The sequence below is a fragment of the Notolepis coatsorum genome (genome assembly GCF_963971535.1).
Source record: "Notolepis coatsorum genome assembly, chromosome: 9".
NCBI classification, from domain to species: Eukaryota; Metazoa; Chordata; class Actinopteri; order Aulopiformes; family Paralepididae; genus Notolepis; species Notolepis coatsorum.
This window is the reverse complement of record NC_140173.1, coordinates 131,404,417-131,429,609: the sequence shown is the minus strand read 5'-3', so window position 1 is coordinate 131,429,609 and position 25,193 is coordinate 131,404,417. Positions and strand designations below refer to the sequence as shown.

At 41.4% G+C, this 25,193-nt stretch overlaps 2 protein-coding genes across 3 annotated transcripts in view; one reads left to right on the top strand and one right to left on the bottom strand.

Annotated features, from left to right (window-relative positions):
- The first annotated feature begins 2,286 nt into the window (after nucleotides 1-2,286).
- Nucleotides 2,287-10,231, top strand: agt (angiotensinogen). Of its 2 annotated transcripts, XM_084321514.1 has the most exons (7): nucleotides 2,287-2,387; nucleotides 3,664-4,155; nucleotides 4,809-5,175; nucleotides 5,984-6,108; nucleotides 6,837-6,991; nucleotides 8,113-8,275; nucleotides 8,694-10,231. In XM_084321514.1, exons 2-7 carry the CDS (start codon nucleotides 3,736-3,738, stop codon nucleotides 8,868-8,870), a joined length of 1,407 nt encoding a protein of 468 aa, XP_084177640.1. In that variant the 5' UTR covers nucleotides 2,287-2,387; nucleotides 3,664-3,735; the 3' UTR covers nucleotides 8,871-10,231. The 2 variants fall into 2 exon arrangements, with proteins under 2 accessions (XP_084177640.1, XP_084177639.1); XM_084321513.1 differs by lacking the exon at nucleotides 2,287-2,387 and having other exon boundaries at nucleotides 3,498-4,155.
- Nucleotides 10,232-14,111: 3,880 nt separating this feature from the next.
- Nucleotides 14,112-25,193, bottom strand: part of cog2 (component of oligomeric golgi complex 2) — a 37,107-nt gene continuing 26,025 nt past the window's right edge. Inside the window, exons 12-18 of the mRNA XM_084321493.1 lie at nucleotides 24,996-25,147; nucleotides 24,581-24,766; nucleotides 24,197-24,269; nucleotides 22,421-22,563; nucleotides 18,493-18,632; nucleotides 15,520-15,703; nucleotides 14,112-15,343 (exon numbers count right to left, since the gene is read on the bottom strand). Of these exons, the coding sequence (XP_084177619.1) occupies nucleotides 15,245-15,343; nucleotides 15,520-15,703; nucleotides 18,493-18,632; nucleotides 22,421-22,563; nucleotides 24,197-24,269; nucleotides 24,581-24,766; nucleotides 24,996-25,147 (977 nt within the window). The 3' untranslated portion in view covers nucleotides 14,112-15,244. The remainder of the gene's footprint in view (nucleotides 15,344-15,519; nucleotides 15,704-18,492; nucleotides 18,633-22,420; nucleotides 22,564-24,196; nucleotides 24,270-24,580; nucleotides 24,767-24,995; nucleotides 25,148-25,193) is intronic.

Sequence of the window (25,193 nt, the reverse complement as noted above, 5' to 3'; positions counted from 1 at the left end):
GCCTTTTACTTTGAATAATTTCTTAGTTTAACCCTTTTATCACCTGTGAAATTATCATTTTGAGAAATGTATTCTAATGATGTTGTTACAACGGCTACTGGTAATTAAAAGCTATTAGGGTTCTAGAATTCCAAACACATGAAAGGGTTAATAATTTAATTTGAATGCGCACCTTAACTGATTAATCTAAGAGGAAAATGCGTCACAGAGCACAGTCCTTGAATTACCTGCTGATTCCGTGGCATAAGTGCACATTTAGTTTTGATGAATAATTGAAACAGATTAGGATATCAACCACCAAGTGTTCACTGCATTTCAGAAAGTGGTCTCTATTTTAACTCAGGGTTGGGCGTGACATCTCCAATGAGTGTTAAGGTAAGGGTTATACTAACATGCGTAAAGGTATGTGGAGAATTTCATTAGATTAGGATATAAACCATGAAGGGTTTACTGTATTGGAGTCATATTAACAGATTGTTGCCTCAGAAATCTCACATTTACGAACCTGACAGGAATGTGCATATTTAGCAGTTAATGTACTGTACACCGTGTGTATATATAAAGTGCAAACAGACACTTAAATGCCAAATCAGTGATCCAAAACGTAGACAAATGGATATAGCCCCACCACCAAAAATAAAGTTACCAATATGTATTCTCTAGTTGATTAACTCAAGGACAAACACTAGGCAACAGTTAAATATGAGTTTTTATTTGTAGTAAAACAGACCTCTAATCTGATTCATGATTGGTTAGGAAAGTTCCAAATATCTTATTTTCCATCTAATGGAGAAACTCTTCCAAGGATGCGTGTAAATATACTGTACACTGTATACTGTATACCAACATTTATATGGTCAAATAAAAACACCCATGTGGGCTTTGTGTAAAGATCATAACGCGTTATCTCTCTTTCTGATGAGAAAATCGAGTTCGTCCTTCACTGTTGAATCAGGTGTCAGTGAAGGATCTCCCTTGTTATGCTCAAGGATGTTGCCTTTTTAGTGCCAGTTGCAAATCGTAGGGTTTCATAACTCTCATTCCTACCCATAAAAGACACTTGGGGATTGTGTGTACTTTTCCCAGGACAAGACTTCCTGCTCTGTAAGACATACACAAGAAGGCTTGATATACTAGCCTAAATGGCACAATGTTGATCTTGTGGAAACACTATGTTAACAATGGTAGCACTGTTACTATAATCATAGGTGTGTGTGTGTGTGTGTGTTTGTATGCACGCGTATGTATGTGTATGTTTACAGACACTTCTTGTAACCCTGTCCCTTATCCTTGTGAAAAAATGTCCATTACGGATTATGAGACTCTTACAGTTAAGAACACGTTGTCCATCCTCACTCTGAAAAATAGTTGTTTTAGGGTGAAGGGTTACAGTTAGAATTAGGAACATGCAAGGTTGGGGCTAGGGTTAGTGTGTGTGTGTGTGTGTGTGTGTGTGTGTGTGTGTGTGTGTGTGTGTGTGAACTGTCATTTACTCTTCATTGCATGTGTGCTGTAGTTGCCCACAATGTCACTTCCAACTAAGTTGATGGGGAAACAAACATCGACATTTCTAAAAACAAACAAATCCCAGAACTTTGAGACCTTTATCAACAAAGCGCTCCATTCCATTTTTGACAAACATATACACAGACACAGCATGGTGACTCAAACTGGAGAGAGAGAAACACACACAAGCTTCTCACTCCCTTCATGTGCTCTCTCTCCCTCTTCCCCTCCCACGGTATCCGCTTGCATCATGTCCTTACGTCAACACGGCGCTGAAACAAGGACACTGGTGGTGGTGGTGTGGTTCTCTCTCTCTCTCTCTCTCTCTCTCTCTCTCTCTCTCTCTCTCTCTCTCTCTCTCTCTCAATTCAATTCAATTCAAATGGGCTTTATTGACATGGGAAACATACGTTTACATTGCCAAAGCCAAACAAAACAATCAAACAGATAAAACAAATAAATCAGTACATTACAGAAGGAATTTCTTGTAGTCTTTATGGTGGTTGTATTCCGTTGGATGTCCTTTTCTTGTCACAGCAGCAGCTCACAAATCTGGCTGCTGTGTGTTTGCACATTCTTGTATTTCTCCCAGTAGGTATGGGAGTTTTGAGTTATTGTCCATGTTTTCAAAGTCTCTTTGGGTGTTTGCAATTTGTGGGAAGTATAATATGTCTCTGATGTCTTGGTATAGTGGGCAGGTTGTTAAGAAGTGGATCTCTCTCTCTCTCTCTGTCTCTCTCTGTCTCTCTCTGTCTCTCTCTCTCTCTCTCTCTCTAACAGTGAGGGTAGGTTAATCAGTAACCTGCTGGCTGGCTGGTTTAAAGCAAGGCACCAGCACACGAGAGAGCTCATATCCTCAGCAGCAGCACACAGAGCACCTGGTAAGATAAACTAATATGGCTTTTTTGAACGAAACAATTTTGCACTATGTATTTATTTATGCTTTATTTTGAAACCGGGTGGCAGTGGACTCTTTCAGTGAAGTCACATTTGAAGTCTCGCCTCTTAAGAGTCTTTGAAAGAATGTGAGACTTCACTGAATTATCAGTGTGATGGTTTCCTTTGAACTTCCACTTTGAACTAAAAACCCTTAAGAGGTCATATTTCAGGTTGGCCCCAAATGTAGTAAAACGTCCCAACTTGACTACTAGATCATTGTAGAGATTCTGAGCTGATCTGGTTTGATCGTGAAGCAACCATGTTTTCTGACCTCTGAGTAGAGGTACAGGGCAGATGTGTGTTCCAGCATTTGAGTCTGCAGATTTTATTGATCCAGGATCCAAGGCCATGTCCTGCGGGGATGTGTCCATAGAGTACAGGATCCAGTGTTTGTTCATCTCCTTCCGCGGTCCTTCAGTTCATTCTCCAGCTGGTTCACGTCCAACTCAAAGGATAAAGTCCTGTTTTTATGCAAGAGTACACATAGCCAGATCCTACATAACCTGACGTGAGTGTCAAGGATGTGACGGTGCTTTCTAAGAATGAAGAGTAAAGAAAATACCGGCTACGTATTGGCTAAACAATGTTTGGATGTTTGACACCTTAAATAAAGCATCAGCAAATCAATGAAAATGCTCAAAAACAACTGTACCGTCTAACCTCAGTGAGTGTCGGTGATCAGTGTTTGTCGATCATTTGAGCATAATGCAGTTCTTCTACTAAGGGCCATATCCTAATGAAATATTTGTCACACTTATGGACTGGTTAGTGTCCTACGTTCTCATGGTCAGATCGCTGTCTTCATGCTTGTGCGCAACAAACACAAACAAACAAACACACACACACACACACAATTCTTCCTCTTCCTTAACACTGTGACCTCTGTTGCAGAGGCAAGAGCCTGCTCACATTCACTATCCACCAGTAGAGAGTGGACACACAAAGAGCCATGAATCAATCACTCTGACACGCCGCTCTATGCCTAGTGTCCCTGCCAGCCAATCCTGTCAGAGAGGGTAAACCAGATCCAGCCAGATTTCTCACCAAAAGCCACACTAATAGTGATGATCTATTCACTGCAGCCGCCCATGCTCTGTGCTCCCATACAACAACAAGATACTCAACAAGAGTTCAACCGTTACCAATGAAAGGATGAGCTGTTTTGGAGCTCACTGATTTCAAACTTTTAACTAAATCTATCCGCTCTCCCCCCCACAGAAACAGCGACAACAAACAGGACGAAAAACAATCAATTGTGAAGCGATTTTTGGATTGATCCGGGAAGGTAACATGCGGAGACTGTGCCCCCTCTCTCTCCTGCTCCTGCTACTATGCTGCTGCTGCTGCCTCTCGGGGAGCCGCGCCAACCGCGTCTACGTGCACCCGTTCTACCTCTTCGCCGCCGAGAACGTCAGCTGTGAGACGGCGCAGTCCCAGGCGGACAAGCCTCTGGAGACACTTCCGGTGACGCCCCTCGACAACGAAGTCCTGACGCCGGACGTCAGGGCCGCGGCGGACGGGGACGCTCTGAACGTCACCCAGAGGACGGCGGTCCTGGCCAAGCTGCTGAACTCACTGGGTCTGAGGATATACCAGGCTCTCAGCAGCAAGCAGCGGGGCGCCAACACCCTCCTCTCCCCGGCCAACACCTACGGGTCCCTAGTGACATTGTACCTGGGCGCTTCCATCAACACAGCCAGCGTATACCAGGTTATATATTGGAATTATTTTATTATTTTCATGCTGGTGTGTGTGTGTGTGTGTGTGTGGGGGCAGGGGGGGGATGGGGCATTGTCGTGAGTGTCAATCTAGATTTCAAAATGGCATTAGGGCAAACGTGTACAACTGTATAGTATGTTGTTGATGTTCTATATTATTGATTCAGTACCGTGAATAAATGAGCAACCTAGATTGTATATGCATTAGAAGACTGTCCCTCGTACATTAGGCCGTAAGAGATCATCACATTGCCTAAGTCTACAGCCTTGCACCTTGAATGAATGAATGAATGAAAACTTTATTTAACAGATTGCAGAATGGGTACAATACAGTACGGCTCAATACATACAATTGTTAAGGGGATGCAGACCTGAGAAAGACGTTTGTCTTGTTTCCATCAGGGTCCCCCATTTTCAATTCATATAGACATTTATGACATACACAACATACATGACATTTATGGCATAGGGACATATAGGTATTTAGTACTGATACATTTGTGACATAAACGGTATTCAAATATACAGTACTGTTACCCCTAGATCCTGACAGAGTATATACATATGATGGGGAGGGGACTGTACATTAGAGCTTGACACAACAATGAATTGAAACTTACACTTGACACTGACCTCTTCCACCAGCAACTACTGGGCCTGAACAGGGACACCGACCGAGTGGACTGTGTCTCCCTCGTGGACGGACACAAGGTTCTGAAGACCCTGCAGAGCATCAACTCTCTCGTCGACGACGGACCCAAAGACGAGATCACAACGCGGGTCTGGGCCTTCGCTCGCCAGGACGCCCGTCTGTCCGAGGACTTTGTCCAAGGCACACAGGACTTCTCCGACGCGTCGTTTGTCCGCAGTCTGAACTTCACCAGGCCCCAGGAGGCAGAGGACCAGGTGAACACCTTTGTGGAGAAGACGTCGGAGGGCAAGGTGAAGGACCTGTTCAGAAACCTGACCTCCAGCACCAACCTGCTGTTCATCAGCTTGTTCAACTTCAAAGGTACTTCAGTCTGTCTGTCCGTCTGTCTGTCTGTCTGTCTGTCTGTCTATCTGTCTGCCTGTCTGTCTGCCTGTCTGTCTGTCTGTATCTCTCTGTCTGTCTGTCTGTCTGTCTCAGCCTGTCTGTCTGTCTGTCTGTCTCAGTCTGTCTCAGTCTGTCTGTCTGTCTGTCTGTCTGTCTGTCTGTCTGTCTGTCTGTCTGTCTGTCTGTCTGTCTCAGTCTGTCTGTCTGTCTGTCTGTCTGTCTGTCTGTCTGTCTGTCTGGCTGTCTGTCTGGCTGGCTCAGTCTGTCTGTATGTCTGTCTGTCTGCCTGTGTCTGTCTGTCTGGCTCAGTCTGTCTGTCTGTCTGTCTGTCTGTCTGTCTGTGTCTGTCTGTCTGTCTGTCTGGCTCAGTCTCAGTCTGTCTGTCCGTCTGTCTGTCTGTCTGTCTGTCTGTCTGTCTGTCTGTCTGTCTGTCTGTGTGTCTGTGTGTCTGTGTGTCTGTCTGTCTGTCTGCCTGTCTCTGTCTGTCTGTCTGTCTGTCTAAAAACATATTCATATAAAGTCTTTCTAAACATTCAATAAATCATTAACTTCATTATAAACACTTATCAGGACATATATAAATATAGTTATGGATTCATTAATAAATTGCTTATCAATGCTTTATAACTTAATAATAATAATAATAATAATAATAATAATAATAATAATAATAAACAAAATCGATGAATTGTTTACTAATGCGTTCTAGAGCATTATAACCTGATGTGAAGTGCTAACTACTCGACCTCCACCCTGAGCCTCTTCCTCTACACTTTCCACTCAGGCAATTGGAGGACAGCCTTCCAACCAGAGAGGACCTCCATGCAGGAGTTCCGTGTGGATGAGAGGACCACGGTGATGGTTCCTCTGATGACCCACACGGGTCAGTACCACTATCTGGAGGACAAGGTAACCCTTTGTTTGCTACATTTATTTTAGATTATTTGATGTTGCGTGTATAACCTTTGGTGCCCTTTGATGTATTCCTTTTTTATAGTTATTTCATTATAAATTGCTCTGAGATTTACTTGTACATGTGATTATTATATATTTTATATATATATATATATATATATATATATATATATATATATATATATATATATTTTTTTTTTAACCTTTATTTTACCATGTAGTCACTTGAGATCAAATATCTCTTTTTCGAGCAAGACCTGTAACATATAAAGGTTATTTATTTACTGATACATGTAATTATCTTATCGCTGCTGGCGGGACAAAACCTCATAACTCAATTATTTTATTTTTTTATATAAATCAACTCCGTAGATCATCCTCCATATGTGTGTGTTGGTTTTACAAAGTTTAAACAATGGGAAAGCATTAAACCGATCATCTGTCTAAACCTCCTAACTCTATTCACCCTCAAATCTGTGTTAGTTTTTTTCATCTGCTGAAAAGTTGGGTTTTTGGAGTTATGAGGTTTTGTCCCGACAGCAGCGTTATGAGAAATAGCATTGAGATTACTTTATAATACTGGACATATGGTGGTGGGGGCATAGCTCTGCTCGCCCCCCGGTATTATTCTTGTCTGTAAATTACTTCGCTCCGTTAATGACTTTACTAATTAGTAACGAGTTTAATACATTTCTTAACGAAATGAATGTATTCCCATGAAGGTCCGTAGGTGCACAGTAGTGAAACTGGCTCTGAGCAAGCGGTCCTACATGCTGCTGGTTCTGCCTCATGAGGGGACCAACCTCCACGACATAGAGGCCCAGCTTGTGGGCCCAACTGATGTCCTTTCTACCTGGAATCAGAACCTCAAGGAAGGGTGAGTCCCCTGTTCCGACCCGATGCCACCGTTTCATTGCCGATACCGACTTGAGAGTCCTAAACGTTGCATCCAGTTTGTTTGCTTTTGTGTAGACTTAGCCAATCGAGTGACTTTACTTTGACGTGTTTCTGTGTATTGACCTGGTATCGGATATCTGTATCTGTATCAGTATCTGTATCAGTATCTGTATCGGTATCTGTATCTGTATCTGTATCAGTATCTGTATCGGTGCACCACAACTCTAAGCTCTAAGCTCATTTAAGCTCATTTGCAATACAACATGTTGAAGGTCTGCTTCTTTGAAACATCTCAAGCTTTGGGTCCCATAGTTAGGGAATATACCGTAATTCCTCTAATAGTAACCCCGGCTTGTATTTGTTTCAACTGTAGCGGGTACCAGGCTTGTATTAGGAGGAGGCCTGTATAAGAGGGAGGCCTATATTTCAAATTTTCAAACGGATCATAATGAATAAATCAACATTTTGTGTCAGTTTGAACCCAGTAAAATGTACTGGGTTCATTTATTGAAACCAAGTACTGTATGAAATAGTAAACAGTGCAATTACAGGTGGTCACTGGTCATTTCAACGTTTTCAAAGTGAAATCAAGTAACTAGCTCAGTATGCAGCTCAGTATATTAGTAACCCGGCTTGTATTAGGAGGCCGACTTATAATTGCTTAGCTCAAGAGCGCACCCGGCCTTTAATAGAGACCCGGCTTGTATTTGAGACCCGGTTACTATTAGAGGAATTACGGTAAGTGTTATGGACACGGTTTAAACGTACCTGCAGAAGATTTCCCAGATAATCGTCCTTTTGTGAGGAATCTTTATGCTTAGGACATAGTTTAGTCTCATGTCTGTGACAGAAGTTCAATATTGCCTTGCTGAGTTAAGTCTAGCTATAGGAACACGTGCCAACCAGTCAATAATGACCTCCAGCATGTACAGTACAGTACGTATGTGGACCACGCAGTTTCACGCGTCACAACAATCTATTCAAACGCAAAAATCAATGTTTCACCACAATTAAATGACAGATTTTACATGTACTACTACTGTATATGAATTTAACATCTTTCTCTGTATCCACCCCCGTTCCCTCCTTTCTATCAATCAGTCTGTTGGAGCTATCTCTGCCTAAGTTCTCCATGTCGTCTATGGCCGACATGCGCGACCTGTTGACCAACATGGTGAGAGGTGCAGAGGTAGAGAGCCAGCTTCTAGGCTCCCAGGCTGAGTTTGACCGGCTCAGCAGCGTCAAGCCCTTCACTGTAGATAAGGTGAGAGATAGACTGACCGGATCAAAAGGATTATATAGAAGTCAATAGCGCCTATGAAGGTACCAAAGAACCCATGTCACTTTTTTTGTATTTACTTATTGTTTCTCTCTTTTCTTTGTTTTTGTTTAGCTGTGTTTTTTTCCTTTTCCCCTTTAGTGAATTTATTTTAGGTCAACTTGTCATTCGATTTCGATATTCATTTTTCTAATATCAGATATATCTTTTAGTTCTTATCTATCGAATTCTATTGTACTGTCGTTTATAATTTTGACCGCCAATTGTATTATTGTATGTGGATGTTTTGTTTGTAAAGCAAAAAACTGGAAATAAAAATTTAAGTATAAAAAAAAAAAAAAGTCAATAGCGCCGATATTGTGTGCGTTTCTCAAACTCATCTCTCTGTCATGTCTTCTCCCAGGCATTCAACAAGGTGTTGTTTGAGATGTCGGAGGAAGGGGACGAACCTCAGACCGTGAACCAGGACGCGGGCGTACCTCTGAAGCTGTCCGTCAGCCGGCCGTTCTTCTTTTCCGTCACAGAGGGAGATTCTAATGCCATCCTGTTGCTGGGCAAGATCATCAACCCTACGCTCTAAAGCCTGGTGCTTAGCAACACCTTACAGACATCTGGCAGGCCATCTCAAAAAACTAGAAAGCCTACAAAAGAGGGTACTACGAGTGCTGTCATGGTCCGGGTATCGAGCGCCCTCAAAGCCTCTTTTCCATCGCTTTGGTCTCCTGAGGCTCGCTGAATTTAACATTCATCAAAACGCATCAATTATGTATCAAGTTGTCAACAACATGAATCACAGACTGTCTGAGCTTGTCCCAGTCTGCCAACCACTGCACATCCACAACACAAGAAACAAGCATCTTATATCTGGCAAGAGGAGAAGGCTAAATTGTGCTAGCCTAAGCATAGCATGCAGGGGTCCACAGATCTGGAACAAGCTTGACGAAAATCTAAAAATGACTAATACCTTTAAAACCTTTAAAAAATCACTGAAAGAGGAACTGCTAAAATCATATCTCTAATTAAAATTATAACTTAGGAATAAAATTGTCTGTATTATGTATCTCTGTTATATGTCAGTTAGTAGGTAGGTGTGTAAACCTACCCACGTTGTATTTTTTTGTTGTTTTTGTTTGTTTGTTTTTGTTTATTTGTTATTGTTTTGTTGTTCATATTCTGTTTGTATCTGTGTTCAGGCTCCCTCCAAAAGCTTTAAATAGCTTCTTGGGAGACCTGGCACATGCACACATTTTGCGACATGTTATCACATGAGGATACTCGCATGTAAAATGTATCGTGTGTGTGTGTGAATAAAAATTCATTCATTCATTCAATTCATTCATTCATTCACCACCAACAACTAGTCTAGAACAATATCTTCCATATCAACCTCATTACTCGACAGCGTCCTACCGACTCTGTTGACTAAAGCTTTCTGCAGTAACAGGTTGTGCGAAGGACAATATCAACCGTTCCATCAGTATGTACTGATAGACCAAAACCGTGCCGCGAGATGTTCAGTTGAAGGGAAATGTTTAGAAATACATGCTAGGAAAACAAATCTCAACATCGCCCCCAAGAACCACCTATCAATATTCCACAATACTCTGCGTGTGTACTTCATATTTCACCAACTAGCTGATCTATTTACAAACTCACGACTGATGGTGGTGGTGATGAGGGCGAGACAGCAAATTCAGTATTGAATCCGTTTGCCAGTATTTATCGTCATGTTACTGTGAACTGAGCAGATGTGTATTAAAAAATCTTCTTCTGTAAAGTTATTATAGCAGTATTCTGTACAGTATGTGCTATAGAGTAGGTACAGTAGACACCATTCTCTGACGAATGAATGACTAAAACTTTGTATATTTCTATTGTGTTGACTGAGAGTTTATTTTTGTTTTGATTTGTGATTGCTGAAATAAAACATTTGTTTCTCAAATATTGTTAAAACGTCTTTTGGTGTCCTTCATCCTCCTCTGCTACTTTGTCCAAACTGAACTGTATCTAGCCTGAAGTAGCCTACTGCAACTGTATCTAGCCTGCAGTAGCCTACAACTGTATAGCCTGCAGTAGCCTACAACTGTATATAGCCTGCAGTAGCCTACAACTGTATAGCCTGCAGTAGCCTACAACTGTATATAGCCTGCAGTAGCCTACAACTGTATATAGCCTGCAGTAATCTACAACTGTATATAGCCTGCAATAGCCTACATCCATCTCGAAAGTCATGGAAAAAATAGTCTACGAACAGGTCGAAAAGTACCTTGCGGAAAAATATCTGGCCAATCTGGCTTCAGAACATCCCACTCCACTGACACATGCCTTCTCTATTTGAACGACCACATCAAACAAGAGGTGGACGCGGGCAAATACTGCGGCATGCCGGCATGGTCATGCTGGACCTACAAAAGGCCTTCGACACGGTCAATCACTCCATTCTGATTGACAAGCTAAAAGCAATTTGTTTTGATAGTTTATCAGTGAGCTGGATGCAATCCTACCTGGAGGGGAGAGAACAGATGGTGGAGGTAAACAGTACTCTACCCCCCCCCCCCCCCATCCCAGTGACCTGTGGTGTTCCACAAGGAAGCATACTAGGACCGTTACTGTTCCTAATTCATGCAAATTACATGTCGTCAGCTTGTGACTGCAACTTGTTCCTGTTCGCGGATGACTCAGCCCTGCTGGTCTCTGACAAGAACAAGTTACAGGTTGAAAAAACCTTCAGCTCGGAACTCGGCAGAATCTGCACCTGGCTCGCTGATAACAAACTATCATTACACCTGGGTAAAACAGAGTCCATTCTCCTCGGATCAAATAACAAACTCAGCAAGACCAACGGCTTCTCAGTTACAGTGGGTGACAATATTGTCACAAGGAAAGATGAAATTACATACCTGGGTTCCATCCTAGAGGCAAATCTTTCCTGTGACAAAATGGCATCCAATGTAATCAAAAAAGTTAACCAACGAACTAGATTCTTGTACCAGATCTCCTCTCTGGTAAACAAGAATACCCTGAAGACTCTGGCAAGAGCACTCATTCAAGGGTACTACGACTATGCTTGCACATCATGGTACCAAAGCACCTCAAAGGTGCTAAAATCAAGATTACAAACATCACAAAACAAACTGGTCAGACTACTGCTTGACCTTACTCCTAAAACCCACCTCACCCCTGCCCACTTTGACAACCTAGGATGGCTTAGAGTAGACGACAGAGTACAGCAACTTGCAATGGGCCTGGTCTACAAGATACACTACACCACACAGGTACCCATGTACATGTTGAAATACTTCCCAAAGGTCAGTGAATACCACGACCACAACACCAGAGGGAGTTCCACAAATCATGTGCAACCCAGATTCGGCACAAACAAGGGAATAAACACGTTTTGCAATTATGCCACAACAATGTGGGACGCCCTACACACAGCCGTGAAAACATGTGAATCCCAACCCACATTCAAAACCGCTCTCAAAGAGCACCTACGGGAGGCTGCAATTCGAAACTGGCCATCCTAAACCCCCCCCCCACCACCTCCTAATGGACAGTCTCCTCACCATCCTTTTGTATATATTTTCTGTTAGGATCTCTGGGTAACAGTACTGTATATTTGCATATCGTATGTCACAAATGTAACAGTACTATATACCTGTATGTCATGTATGTCATAAATACTGTATTGTACCCATTCTGCAATCTGTTAAATAAAGTTTTCATTCATTCATTCACAACTGTAGCTAGCCTGCAGTAGCCTACTACAATTGTATCTAGCCTGCTGTAAAGTTTAAACCTTTTTAAATCTTAGACAAACAAAACACTTTGCTTTCATGAAATATTGTAAGCAGTCATTTGAGGCTTTATAAAAGCAGCACAATGAACACAAATCTGTCAGTGCCGAGTCCGACCTCATCTTAAATAACAAACAGCATTGCTTGTTGTAGTTAACAAAGAGAGGCAGAGTTGATTTAGCAAAAAAAATCTAAATCTAAAATCATAATATATATATTTTTAATAATCAAATTTTATTTTCATATTCGAATCCCATGCCCATCGAATGAAGCTTTGAAGTATTTAAGACAGCCCTACTAACATTATTGTTTAAGCATTGTTGGTTGAAATAAAAGTCTGTGATTTCTTTTCACGATTAATGGATGAATACGCACAGAAAGGTACACCATGCAAATGTTAATGCTTTATTTGTTTTTGGTCAATGGGGAATTACATTGCGTTTTCAAGATGGTGGACCGGCCGGAAACAGCAATAACATAACCACTACGCCTCCCTATTCCAATGGACGACTTCCCAGATGGCTCTATGTAACAGATCATCTGGCAGGTCAGGTTATGACTGAAGTGCCAGATTATTTAAAACGTTTTTGAATTTTGAAATGCATTCTGCATCCACACTCTTCTCCATTGAACTAAACTAACACTCTTAATGAATCATTCAGAAAAATGCATTTTAAGACAGTGAAAGACACCTGCACTTTATACCTTCAACTGGTTTCAGAAGACTTCATTATGTAGGGGGCGACAGTGTGAGGTAGAGTGGTTGTCTGGTATCAGTGGTATCAGAGGTTCCCGGTTTGATTCCGCCTCCTCCCGGCAGCGTCTCAGTGTCCTTGAGGAAGACACTTAACCCCTAACTGCTCCCGATGAGCAGGTTGGCACATTGCATAGTTGCCTCTGCTGTCAGTGTGTGAACGTGTGAGTGAATGGGTGAATGTGAGGTTGTAAAGCGCTTTGGATAAAAGCTCTATATAAATGCAGTCCATTTACCATCTTGTTCATCAACCTCAGTCTCTTGTATACATAATACATCTGCAATAACTGGGACGGCTGAGGACCAATGTGAAGCCAAGGCTGAGGGGCCCTTTTAAGCTAGCGATGGTGTGAAGAGTATGCCTTGGTTATCAAACTCTGCTGCCGTACACACTACATACATACATTATATACACAGTACATACTCAGCAAAACATTGTGTCCAACGTTATTTTTTTATTTCATCCCCAAGTTCCTTAAAGTAATAGCATATCACAGTATTACAACTTTGACTCGAATCAAAAATGTACATAATTCACACCGGTTGTCTTCTATTATTTACAGTTTATCCTTCACCAGATAGAGAACAGAAAAAGGAAGGTTGGTTTACAATAATATATTTTGACAATCTCTCTCTAAAAACTTGCATGAGACAAACAAACGGGACAGACGAGACTGATGTCTGGTGGCCGACGTGGCGATCTGTACCGAGCGGTGCAGCGCGGGAAATGCAACGGTATATAAGTCATGAATCACCTCTTGAGCTGCTCGGCCCACTCATCATCAATATGCTCCATCCCCCACAAATCAACCATGTAACCTCCGATACCCAACAATGTCATTAATGCCATTTCCAGTGTTACCAGTGCAATGTGTCATTAATGGAACATGCCAACTTTTTGGGAAATTAGCTTATTTGCCATCTACCCTGGAGTTAGACAAGCAGATGCATACCCTTTTCTTCTCTGTGCAGTGTGCACGCATTAGGCTTAGGGAACAGCCGCACCGTTAGCCTAGCTTAGCGTCATTCACTGGAAGTAGGTGTGCCAGTGTAGCCTAGTTCCCAACAGTCACGAAATACACTCCAAAACTTTCCTGTAAACATGCTGTGACCTGTGTATTTATCATGTGGAGGGAAAAAAGACATTTTCGGAACTATTTTTTTGCAGAACCATTGCTGCCTGGGCGCAGTGATTTCATCACCTCAAAAGCCCAGTTTTTCAAAAAACAACAGGGCTTTTGAGGTGATGAAATCACTGCGCTTTACACTGTGCAAATGGCATGTATCTGCATGTCTAACTCCAGGCTAGATGGCAAATAAGCTAATTTCCCAAAAAATGTGTGTGTTCCTTTAAGGCAAATTACAGTATCCGATACATAATCACCTGTAGACACAGAAAGAAAGGAAAAAATAAATAGAAATAAAATGCAAGACAATTGAACCATCCTCTGTTGGGTTTGGTGTTTCATCCCAGAAACACAAAGCTCCTAAGTTTCTGGGTGAATACATGGTATGTTGTCCTTGACTAAATGGGTGGATTAAATAAAGGAATGTGCTCTGGAGGATCTGAAATGGATGTGGTCAGAGAACAGCTCCAGGTCCAGATTATTTATGGTCTGATCTAGACTTCTAATATTGTTCTGTCCATTTCTACGTATATTGGTTTTGTTCAGCCATTCCTTCCCCTTGTCTAAAGCTATGTCCACACATACAGATATTTTTTAACACATTTTTCACCCCTCCATTTTCAACAGGTATTTTTAGAAAATCTCTCCTTTCACACAAAAAACGCAGACATGAACTGACCTGATGGCAGGCTGCAGGGAGCTCTCCGTGGTCCTGATTGCAGAGAAAATACTGCGTTTTCAAAAATATCTGTATACATGTGGACAGGACCATTGGTCATGATGTTAACGTTTTCCAAAAGCTGTTTTAGCTGTTTCACCCGTCCACACGTATACAGGCAAGACTGTTGTGATACGTGATGTGATTTATATTAACCACTAGATGGCACCATCTACCAGGCTACATGGGACACACCCCAAACTCTTAGCAGGGGAACTAGTAAGTAATGAGACACCGGTTTGATGCTGACCTGTATGCTACTTGCTACCAGTACCTGAATAAATTAAATTGAAAGAACCCCAGTTTCTTCATTGATAGAAAGAAACATTACAAAGACCACCCTGGACGGCGTTTTGGAAAAGCTCCGTTTTCAGTGACATGATATGCAGAGAAAATACTGCATTTAAAAAAATTAAGAGGTTAATAAGAGATATTATGGACCATCCTAGGCTGATGTAGGGTTCATATTGTTTGGCCCAGACCTGGTTGAGGGCAGGGTTACAGACGTTGAGTCTACTCTTGTTGAACAGGTTGTGAAGGAACATAGGTTCGGCAGTTCTATTGGTTCTGTTCGGCCAGCTCCCGGGCCCCCTGGACCAGCTCCATCAGCGTGGTGAACATGGAGATGTCGTTCGGCTGGAGACCCATCTTCTGTATCTGAGACAGATTAAAACAACGTTTGGCCGTGGGAAGCAACAGTTGTCATTGGAAGATCAAGAAAGGAGGGCAGGGTTTGAGATGAGATGTGTGTGTGTGTGTGCGACGTGTGTGTTTGTGTGCATGCAGCAATGCATCCATGTGTGTCTATGTGCAGTACGTGTGCACACTCCTACCTGTTCCCCCAGGTACTCCACATCCATTGCTAGCTGCAGACGTATCTTGCTGTCGTCAGTGGGGCCTCCGTTGGTCCCGGCAATGGTCGGGTTTGCTACGCTCTTCCTCGCCTGCTTCAGTCTCTTCAGGCTCTCCTCCATCTTCCTCACTGAGCTCAGCACCTCCGAGATAGTCTCATAGTACCTGCATGTAAACGGCAAGGAAGTCAACTTTTCTGTGTTTCTTGGTGTCTTAATGGAGTATTTATTTGGAGGGATTTTTGACCACATTTATCAATTCTTGTGTGGTTGAAAATTACCTAATTTAAGAGACATAGTTGAGCATGGCAATGGCTAACATTAGGCATAGATATAATGTCCCAATCTTCTATACACTCCACATTTCTTACGACTTGCATAGGAAAGATTCAAAACATAATCTATATTGCATATTAATAGACATAGATTATTGACATACAGTGTTGAGTTGCATCTCAAATGGGTCCCAGCTTTCCAATGGTGTATATCGCTTGTGTGTGGCTCCTACTGGTGACTTTGGAACCACCTCGAAAAAGTAATTAGGGTCTTAACACTTTGAGTGCCAGCCACGGCATAATTCGTTAGTTCATGCCAACCGTTGAGTGCCAGCCGATGAGATATCTCGTTTTTAATCGTTATTTTTTGTATTAGCGATTTTCATTAATATTTCATCAATCTAGCCTCACGTTACCAGTGGGGATCTGTCTGAACTCTAATTGGGAAAATACCGCCCCCTATCGTCTCCTGGATGGTACTGCACCCCTTTGGATTGGATTGAATGAAACGCATGGGAAAAAAAGAGTCCGGAATCCACATTTTACTTCTCAGGCAAGTAACCCGAGCCGATCGGACTCATTGTGGACCATCAGAACAGCGTGGAATATATATTTCCAGTACCCAGCGTTAGATCAATAAACGCGATCGATATTTGGAATGGCGATCAGGAATTGGAATAATCTTTTTGGAGAACATCTGATCTGAGGTAAGGAATCTATTTTACCAGTATTGGGATAATCAGAGCTATTTTCACCTATATATCAGCGTGTGCCATGTGTGTGTATGTGTGTGTGTGCGATCAGGAAATAAGATAATGGATTTTTCAGCCCGCTTCTATAGCGTGCATAAGTACACATATACTATCTATAATCTAGCGTTTATTTGAAAACGATTCATAAATAGGCCGAAAAATGACAACGTGTTTTGTGTATTCCAGAGTATTCCAGTAAAGGGCGCTTATCACAGAATCTTCTGAAATCTTCTGGAAGTTTCAAGAAACCAGCGTTTTTCAAAATGGTATAAAACGGAAATGAGCCGATTAAAAAAAAAAATCCGTTTCGACAATGTTGACTGCAAACAAGTCAGTGATAAGCGACGGCCATATTAGACACATAGCCATAATTTAAGACATAGTTTATGCGTTCGCAAATATGAGAGCTCTATCATTGAAGTGGGTGGTGGCATTCAACGGGGTCAATAGGAAACGGAGGCCGGCACTGAAAGTGTTAATAAGGTGTTAAGGAGTTAGGTGCCTAGAATGGAGGCAGTGTAGGACGCCGATACCAACGCTACAGAATAACCAAGGGGTCTACGATCACCCAGACCCAACACACATAGCGTACTCAGTTCAGTTATTTTTTACTTCAGGTTTTGGACACATAACAATGGTCATTCCATACATCGCCAACGTTATACCAGCTGCTATTGCAGCATTGTCCAAAAAGGGCTAGGGAGAAGCACCTTACCCCTGAAGACTTACGTTTTCTTTTTACATTTACATACATATAGTACACATTACAGTATAGTTTCAAGTTTCTTTATTAGTTGTCATACAAAAAGTTGTACTTTTATATAAAATGCTTCTTTCTGTTTTGCTCCAGAGATTGTGCTATAAAAATAGATAAGTATAAAATAAGTTCATACACGCACAAACAGTTGTTACAAACAAAACTCTTAAAACTATAAGAATTTACAAAAGTAAGCACAGTCTCGACGGAGCACACAGAGAGGCAGCCGGACGCAGCAGCGCCATCTTATCACAGGATACCTGCAGTATATAATAGTATATATAATAGTATATAATAGTGTATACAACACATACATAATGTGATATGAGATATATAGTACATGATATATACAATATAATATAATAGTATATAGTGTAAATATAGTTTAATATAATATACAAATTAATTATAATATGATTATATAATACTCAACTCCAGTGGCTGCTGATGATGGCAGTATGAGTATCGGTTATATATGCATGCATGTATGTATGTATGTATGTATGTATGTATGTATGTATGTATGTATGTATGTATGTATGTATGTATGTATGTATGTATGTATGTATGTATGTATGTATGTATGTATGTATGTATGTATGTATGTACCGGTATGTGTGCGTGTATGTATGTATGTATGTATGTATGTATGTATGTATGTATGTATGTATGTATGTATGTATGTATGTATGTATGTATCGTAATTCCTCTAATAGTGACCCGGGCTTGTATTTGCTTAAACTGTAGCGGGTACCAGGCTTTTATTAGGAGGAGGCATGTATAAGAGAGAGGCCTATATTTCTACAGATTTCCAAACAGATCATAATGAAAAAATCAACATTTTGTGTCAGTTTGAACCCAGTAAAATGTACTGGGTTCATTTATTGAAACCAAGTACTGTATGAAATAGTAAACAGTGCAATTACAGGTGGTCACTGGTCATTTCAACGTTTTCAAAGTGAAATCAAGTAACTTGACCTTAGCAGCTCAGTATGCAGCTCAGTATATTAGTAACCCGGCTTGTATTAGGAGGTCGGCTTATAATTGCTTAGCTCAAAAGCGCACCCGGCCTTTAATAGAGACCCGGTTTGTAATTGAATACCGGTCACTATTAGAGGAATTACGGTATGTATGTGTGCGTGTATGTGTGCGTGTGTGGATGCAGGCCTACCTTTGTGTGCAGTCACACAGTGTAACTCGTAGCCAGTCCTGTGCAGTAGGAGGAGAGACCAGTCCCGTGGAGTCTGTCAGCAGCTGGTGTAACGGACGCAGGGCATTGTCCATGTATGCCGACGCGCGCACTGGCACCTCCTGTCAGGAAAGATTCACGTAAGGTCAGGGAAGAGTTCTTAAGAAACACTGTGGTAGCAGCACTACAGTGGCTACTGTAGGGGAATTCAGTCTTGTGCGAGTGTGTGGTTGTGTTTGTTTGTTTGTTTGTTTGTGTGTGCGTGCGTGTGTATACGTCAACTAACACATTGTGGGAAAAGTGCTCACCGTCTTCTCCAGGGTCAGACATAAAATAGACACCAGTTTCCTCTCTGTGCGTTCAGTAGAAAGCTATCTGGCTGCAAGCTAGCCTAGCTTAGCACAAATGAATAGAAGCAGATATGGACCAGGCAGCTAGCCTAGCTGTTGGCCAAAACACCTCTCCCAGAATTTAAGCTAGGCTAGTGGTCTGTATCCGCTTCTATTCATTTGTGCTAAGCTAGGCTAGTTTGCAGCCGGATAGCTTTTTACTGAATGCACAGAGAGGAAATCTATCTTCTTATTACATAATATTGACATGTTCCTTTAACCTATTAACCCTTTAATCGCCAAGGACGACTTTAGACGTCATTGCTCGCCATGCTTAACACTATGGTCGCCAAAAACGCCGTAGCACGTCTTTCCCCGCCATGCTCATTCTGCCAAAGACGCCGTACCACGTCTTTGATATCATATTTCTCCCCCGGAGACTTGAGATCTACTGTTAATCCCCTCTCAACTCTCCAACGGTTCAAGAGCGCCATCTGGTGGCCGATCGGCGGATCGCCCAGAGCGGAAACAGTAAATGGAAGCTGGTGCTCATTTCAATTCGGTCCGATCACTCGGTAATAGTCCCAGGACTCGAGCTAGACACAACGGATAGCAATCCGTTACCAATAACTCGATAAACAACATGATTTGGACATATATACTATTATACAACCTGGAAATGGATCGCATATTTCTACATCCCATAATAGGAATATTTCTGTTCCACGCTCATCGCCCAACGCTAAGATTCAGCGTTATTTTTTAACGTGTTCGATACTAACTGCTCTAATGATCATATCACCCACACTAGATGAATCATCTAACGTTGGCCACGGAATAATAAACGACCCCCCCCCCCCCAATCCGGTCAACATCAGATGATCAGTAGTAACTTCTAGAAGCACGTCCATTTGAATTTTTTTATCTCGCGCAGATTCATATCAAACTGTATTTGATCATAAATATAATGCATTTGGGGCTATAAATCACGTTCTGGAGAAAGCTGCAGAAAACGATAAAAACATACTTATACTTTAGACCGTATTTTAGTATGAATATGTGAATGAAAAAGTATAACGTTGCTACACCCTGAACAATAGATACTTGACGTTGAATGGGCCATAGTAATGTCAATTTAGCAATACAATTTAAAAAGTTATAGCCCTGCAAAGAAGGTAAACATCCCCATAGACAAATAGAGCTGGCGGAGGATGGTATATTAAGAATATAAGCCTGGCGACCAAAGTGTTAATCTGCCAATGACGTCGTACAGCGTCTTTGAGATCAATATTTCAAAAATCTGTCATGGCAATCATATTGCAACCACGGAGACCTTTTGGAGAACATCTGATCTGAGGTAAGGAATCTATTTTACCAGTCTTGGGATAATCAGAGTTGTATTCGCTGAGATCTCAGCGTTTGCCCTATGTGTGATGTGGCTGTTTGTGCGCGATCGCTGATGAGGAAATAAGAGAATCGATTTTTCAGATCGCCTCTATAGCGTGCATACGTACACATATACTATCGATAATCTAGCGTTTATTTGAAAACGATTCATAAATAGGCTGAAAAATTACAACGTTTTTGTGTATTCTAGAATATTCCAGTAAATGTCTTTTATCATGGAATCTTTATATTTTCCTTGAAAACGAGGGCTTTTCAAAATGCTATAAAAACGAAAATGAACCGATAAAAAAACAATCCGCTTCGACAATGTTGACTGGAAAACGAGTCATTGATAAGCGATGGGCAGATTAGACACAGCCATAATTTAAAACATAGATTAGGCGTTTTTAAGCTAACATTGAAGTGGATGGTGGCATTTAACGGGTAAATCAAGGTTAAGCAATGGCTCTGAAAGTGTTAAGGGGATGCAGTCCAGAGAAAGACGTTTGTCTTGTTTACATCAGGGTCCCCCATTTTCAATTCATAGTGACATTTATGACATAGTGACATTTATGACATACACAACATACATGACATCATGACCTTTATGGCATAGGGACATACATGACATACAGGTATATTATAGTACTGTTACATTTGTGACATATACAGTACTATTACCCATAGATCCTAACAGAGATTATATACATATGATAGGGAAGAGACTGTACATTAGGAGGGGGTGGGTGAGTGGGAGAAAAAATATACATACGGTGGGGAGGAGACTGTTTATTAGGAAGGGGTGGGGGGGTTTGGACCTTTACGGTGGCCAGTTTCAAATAGGTGCTATTTAACACTTTGAGTGCCAGCCACGGCATAATTCGTTATTTCATGCCAACCGCTGAGTGCCAGAAACGAGATATGCCGTTTTTTTATCGTTATTTTTTTTATTGGCGATTTCCATTCATATTTCATCAATCTAGCCTCACGTTACCACTGGCACTCTCTCTGAGCTCGAATTGGGAAAATACCGCCCCCTATCGTCTCTCCGGATGGTACTGCACCCCATTGGATTAAACTGAATGAAACGCATGGGATTTTATTTTTCCGGATTCCACATTTTACTTGTCAGGCAGTAACCGGAGACGATCCCAGTCATCGCCCATTCATGATGGAACATAATACAGATCATATGCATTTGATTTCTTAATTGTAGCGTGTGTAGGGACAAAACGCCAATGGATTTAGTATAATACACATTGTGGCTTATAGCCAGCCTCTCAGGAATTGGCCCGGATCATTCCGAAATAACACTCATATTCACCACGCTATAAAACGGGAACATATGGATGGACATTTTTTTTATTTTTTGCATCTTGACCGGAAGAAACCCAGTGTCAAATGACTATAGTATTGTATCCATAGCTATAATATAGAATATAGTTATAGCTCTACAAACAAGGTGACCGACTTGAACTTGAGGACTGCATACTTCTTTTGAAAAGCGTATCTTTATAGTTATAGGACATGCATAAGCCTGGTCTCTGAAGTTTCTGATACAATAAATAAATATCACTTTTAGTGCTAATGGAATGGAGTAACATAGGTCTGAACTTGAGTTGTAGAAAAACTTGTTACTCACGTTTTTCTGTAGTAGTTGCAATATCCAAATATAGTATTTCCAAAATAATTGGTATGAGCTGGAAAACACCCTGGGTCCATAGCCTGAAGTATTATGTAGTACATGTCCAAATTTCATAAAAATCCGTTCAGAAATGAAGGAAAGCCGCACTCATTGGCTACAACCCTGTCGAATAATTTTCAAGATCGCCAAATGATTGACGGAGGTAGAGCCCCGGGAGTGGTAATAAAAAAATAAATAAAAGCTCTGCCGTGTACTTTGGAGCACGCCTCACATATCGGCATTTAACTCGAGAACCGCTGAACGGATTTTGTTGCCTGAAAGGGCAATCGGCAGGAAACAAATAGGGCTTTAATTCTCTATATATATATTGTATTAAGAAATGCAGACCCGAGCCGCTAGAGGTCAGCAAAGTGGCGTGTTGCGCCGGTGGGGAAATCGTCCTCAAGAGGTCTCGGGGCCGGGTCGGTGCCAGTTAAGAGGTTAAGTGTGACGTGTGTGTGTGTGTGTGTGTGTGTGTGTGTGTGTGTGTGTGCCCCCGACCATCTCTGACCTTATTGGTTCTGCGGTAGAGGCGCGGCACCTCGGAGGCGCTCTTCAGGAAACGACAGCATCGTTCAGTCAGGTGCTGCGTCATCCTGGAGTTGAGCGTGGGGATACTGCCGGACAGACAGGCCCTGGAGTCCACTAGTGCATCTGGAGACACAAAACACCAGGTCGTCGTGTGTTCATTCCCATTGGCCAACAGGGACCTGTGACAAGGTGTGTAGAGCATGGCACTGACACTGCCAGGATTAAGGATCCGATTCCCACTGCACACTGCAAAACTAGGGCCGTCAGTTTATCGCGTTAATTACATTAATTAATTACACGGCAAATTATCGCGTTATGAAAATTTACTCAAGATTAATGATTTCGTTTTTATCTCATTCATTCCATTAAAACATAGAATAAACATTTACAAATTTTTTTTTCTTTTTTTCTTAAATGGTCCATTTGCATGTTCTTGGTATCTGATTCTAGGGACATCTATGGATCTCAGAGAATGCATTCCCAGTGTCAGAAATACTGTGTGTTACTAGGCTTGAGTAAATTGTAATGAACCAAATGAGAATATCAATTCAATTATTTTATTTATTTATTTTTTTTGACTGTGAATAACACCATGCTAAAATTGACCAGACCTGAAAAATCTAACCAAATGAATAAAGGGAAGATGATTAAACAGAAGGTTTTGTAGATACAGTACTGAATTCTGCCATCCGGACACCTGCAATTTGAAATATAGAATATAAAAGATCAGGCCTAAAATGGTTATGCGATTAAAATGCAATTAATTAGATACATTTTTTTTATCGCCCGACAGCACTAATTAAAACGGATCCTGTAAGGTGCTTTGGTTAAAGGCGTCCACCAGATCTGTCACATGTCTGTTATGTGAGGAGTATTATAAAGGGAAGAGACATTTTCACCAAGCTGCTGCAGCTTATAAGTAACAACTTCTCAACTTCTAACATTTGACTTCTTAGTACTAATATCTGCTACCTGTCCATGTTACCTACAGCAGTGTGTGTGTGCAGTGTCTACAGGAGACCTCTCTACCAGTGGGAAAACAGCCCTTGTGTTGAGACTGGGAACACAGGGAGTATTGTAGTAGTAGTAGTTGTATTCAGTCATCACACACAATATAATATGCACAATCATCCCAGACCGTCAACATTCTTGGCAGTGACTGAAAAGGTACAGGCTGAAGCATAATGCTGATATATGCCTGTCCTATATTCTTATCAAATTAAGCCTCCAAAACAGAAACAAACAAAATATTACAAAATAAAAAATATTTGTATCCTTCAAAGATATCAATTTCTTTTTAATAAAAACCAAAAGCAAATTACTCATTCATCTTAAATGTACCGGTATATCAGCATTGTTCCACAAGTTAACCCCAACAATATAAATACATCTCCTTTGAATCCCTTTCTTAGCTTTTTGAACAGTAAACAATCTCTCAAATCATATTTTCTTTCCTGTATTGAAAAAAACCTTTGCAAACAGTCAGGGAGTAAATTTGCTTTAGCTCTGTACATTATTATATAATAAACCAAATCATTACATTTCATAACATGAAAATTGATAAATAGTGGATTTGTGTGGTCATTTCAATGGCTGCATAGAGAACTAAATGTAGCCTGTAGCCGCATCTACTTCAACCCAGCCTCTAGCAATAAAGAGATCAAGGAAACCAATGCAAGGTAAAGGTACAAATTACTTTTTTTTCATGTTCTTTTTTACATGGCGAGCGGTTTCCTCATGTCTGTGCGTGGCTTACCTTCTACGATTGTGATGTTTTTGAAGCCGACTGCCTCTAGTCTCTGTCTGACCATTTCTGACAACTGTGGGATCTAATGAAGAGTAGCAGACAGACTGTAGAATACTACACAAGAAACCAGACAATTAAAACATCAAAATATGCTATCAGAGGTACAATTCCACTTCCATACTCAAATCCCAAAGCCAACTTATTTAAGTTTGTTCATAGAGTCACTTATGTTACATCGTTTGTGTGTGTGTGTGTGTGTGTGTGTGTGTGTGTGAGTGTGTGTGTGAGTGTGTGAGTGTGTGAGTGTGTGAGTGTGTGAGTGTGTGTGTGTGTGTGTGTGTGTGTGTGTGTGTGTGTGTGTGTGCGTGCGCGTCTAAGTGTGTTTATGCACACCTGCTCCTGTAGCTTTTGGATATCGGCAGCAATATAGACCAGTTGTTTGATAGAGAGGGAGGCGGGACTTCCGCTTTCACTGCCAGCCTCATCCAATGACGTTCGACTTGAAGTAGAGGAAGCAGAGCTAGGCAGGGGCCTGATTGTCTCCTTAGGCACCTCGGAGGGCGGAGTCTTAGTCAGCACCTGTCATAAACAGGTAGCATCCACTTTTATTTCTCTAGTCTTGCCAATGTATTGTGCATTGATTGTTGTGTGTAATACTGCATTCTCTGCTACTTAAAATAAAAAGATTCTAAGCACAAAAAAAATCTGAACGATAATCTAATATTATTGATATGTTTTGCAGCTCCAGTTTGATTGTTTGCAGGTTAAGACAGCACTTTGATTGACAGTACTAACGGTGCGGATTCACCTCATTGAGGAACTTGGCGTATCGCGAGTAGAGCTGCAATGTGAGCTTCCAAAAGCGATGGGCCAGAGGAGACAAGTAGACGCTGTCGGACCAACATCTCACCAAGCTGGACCACAATACCTGGGACACCTGCAAGTGGTAGGCACTGCCCCCTGGAGGACACACACAGTCATAAATAACATACACACACAGATCATT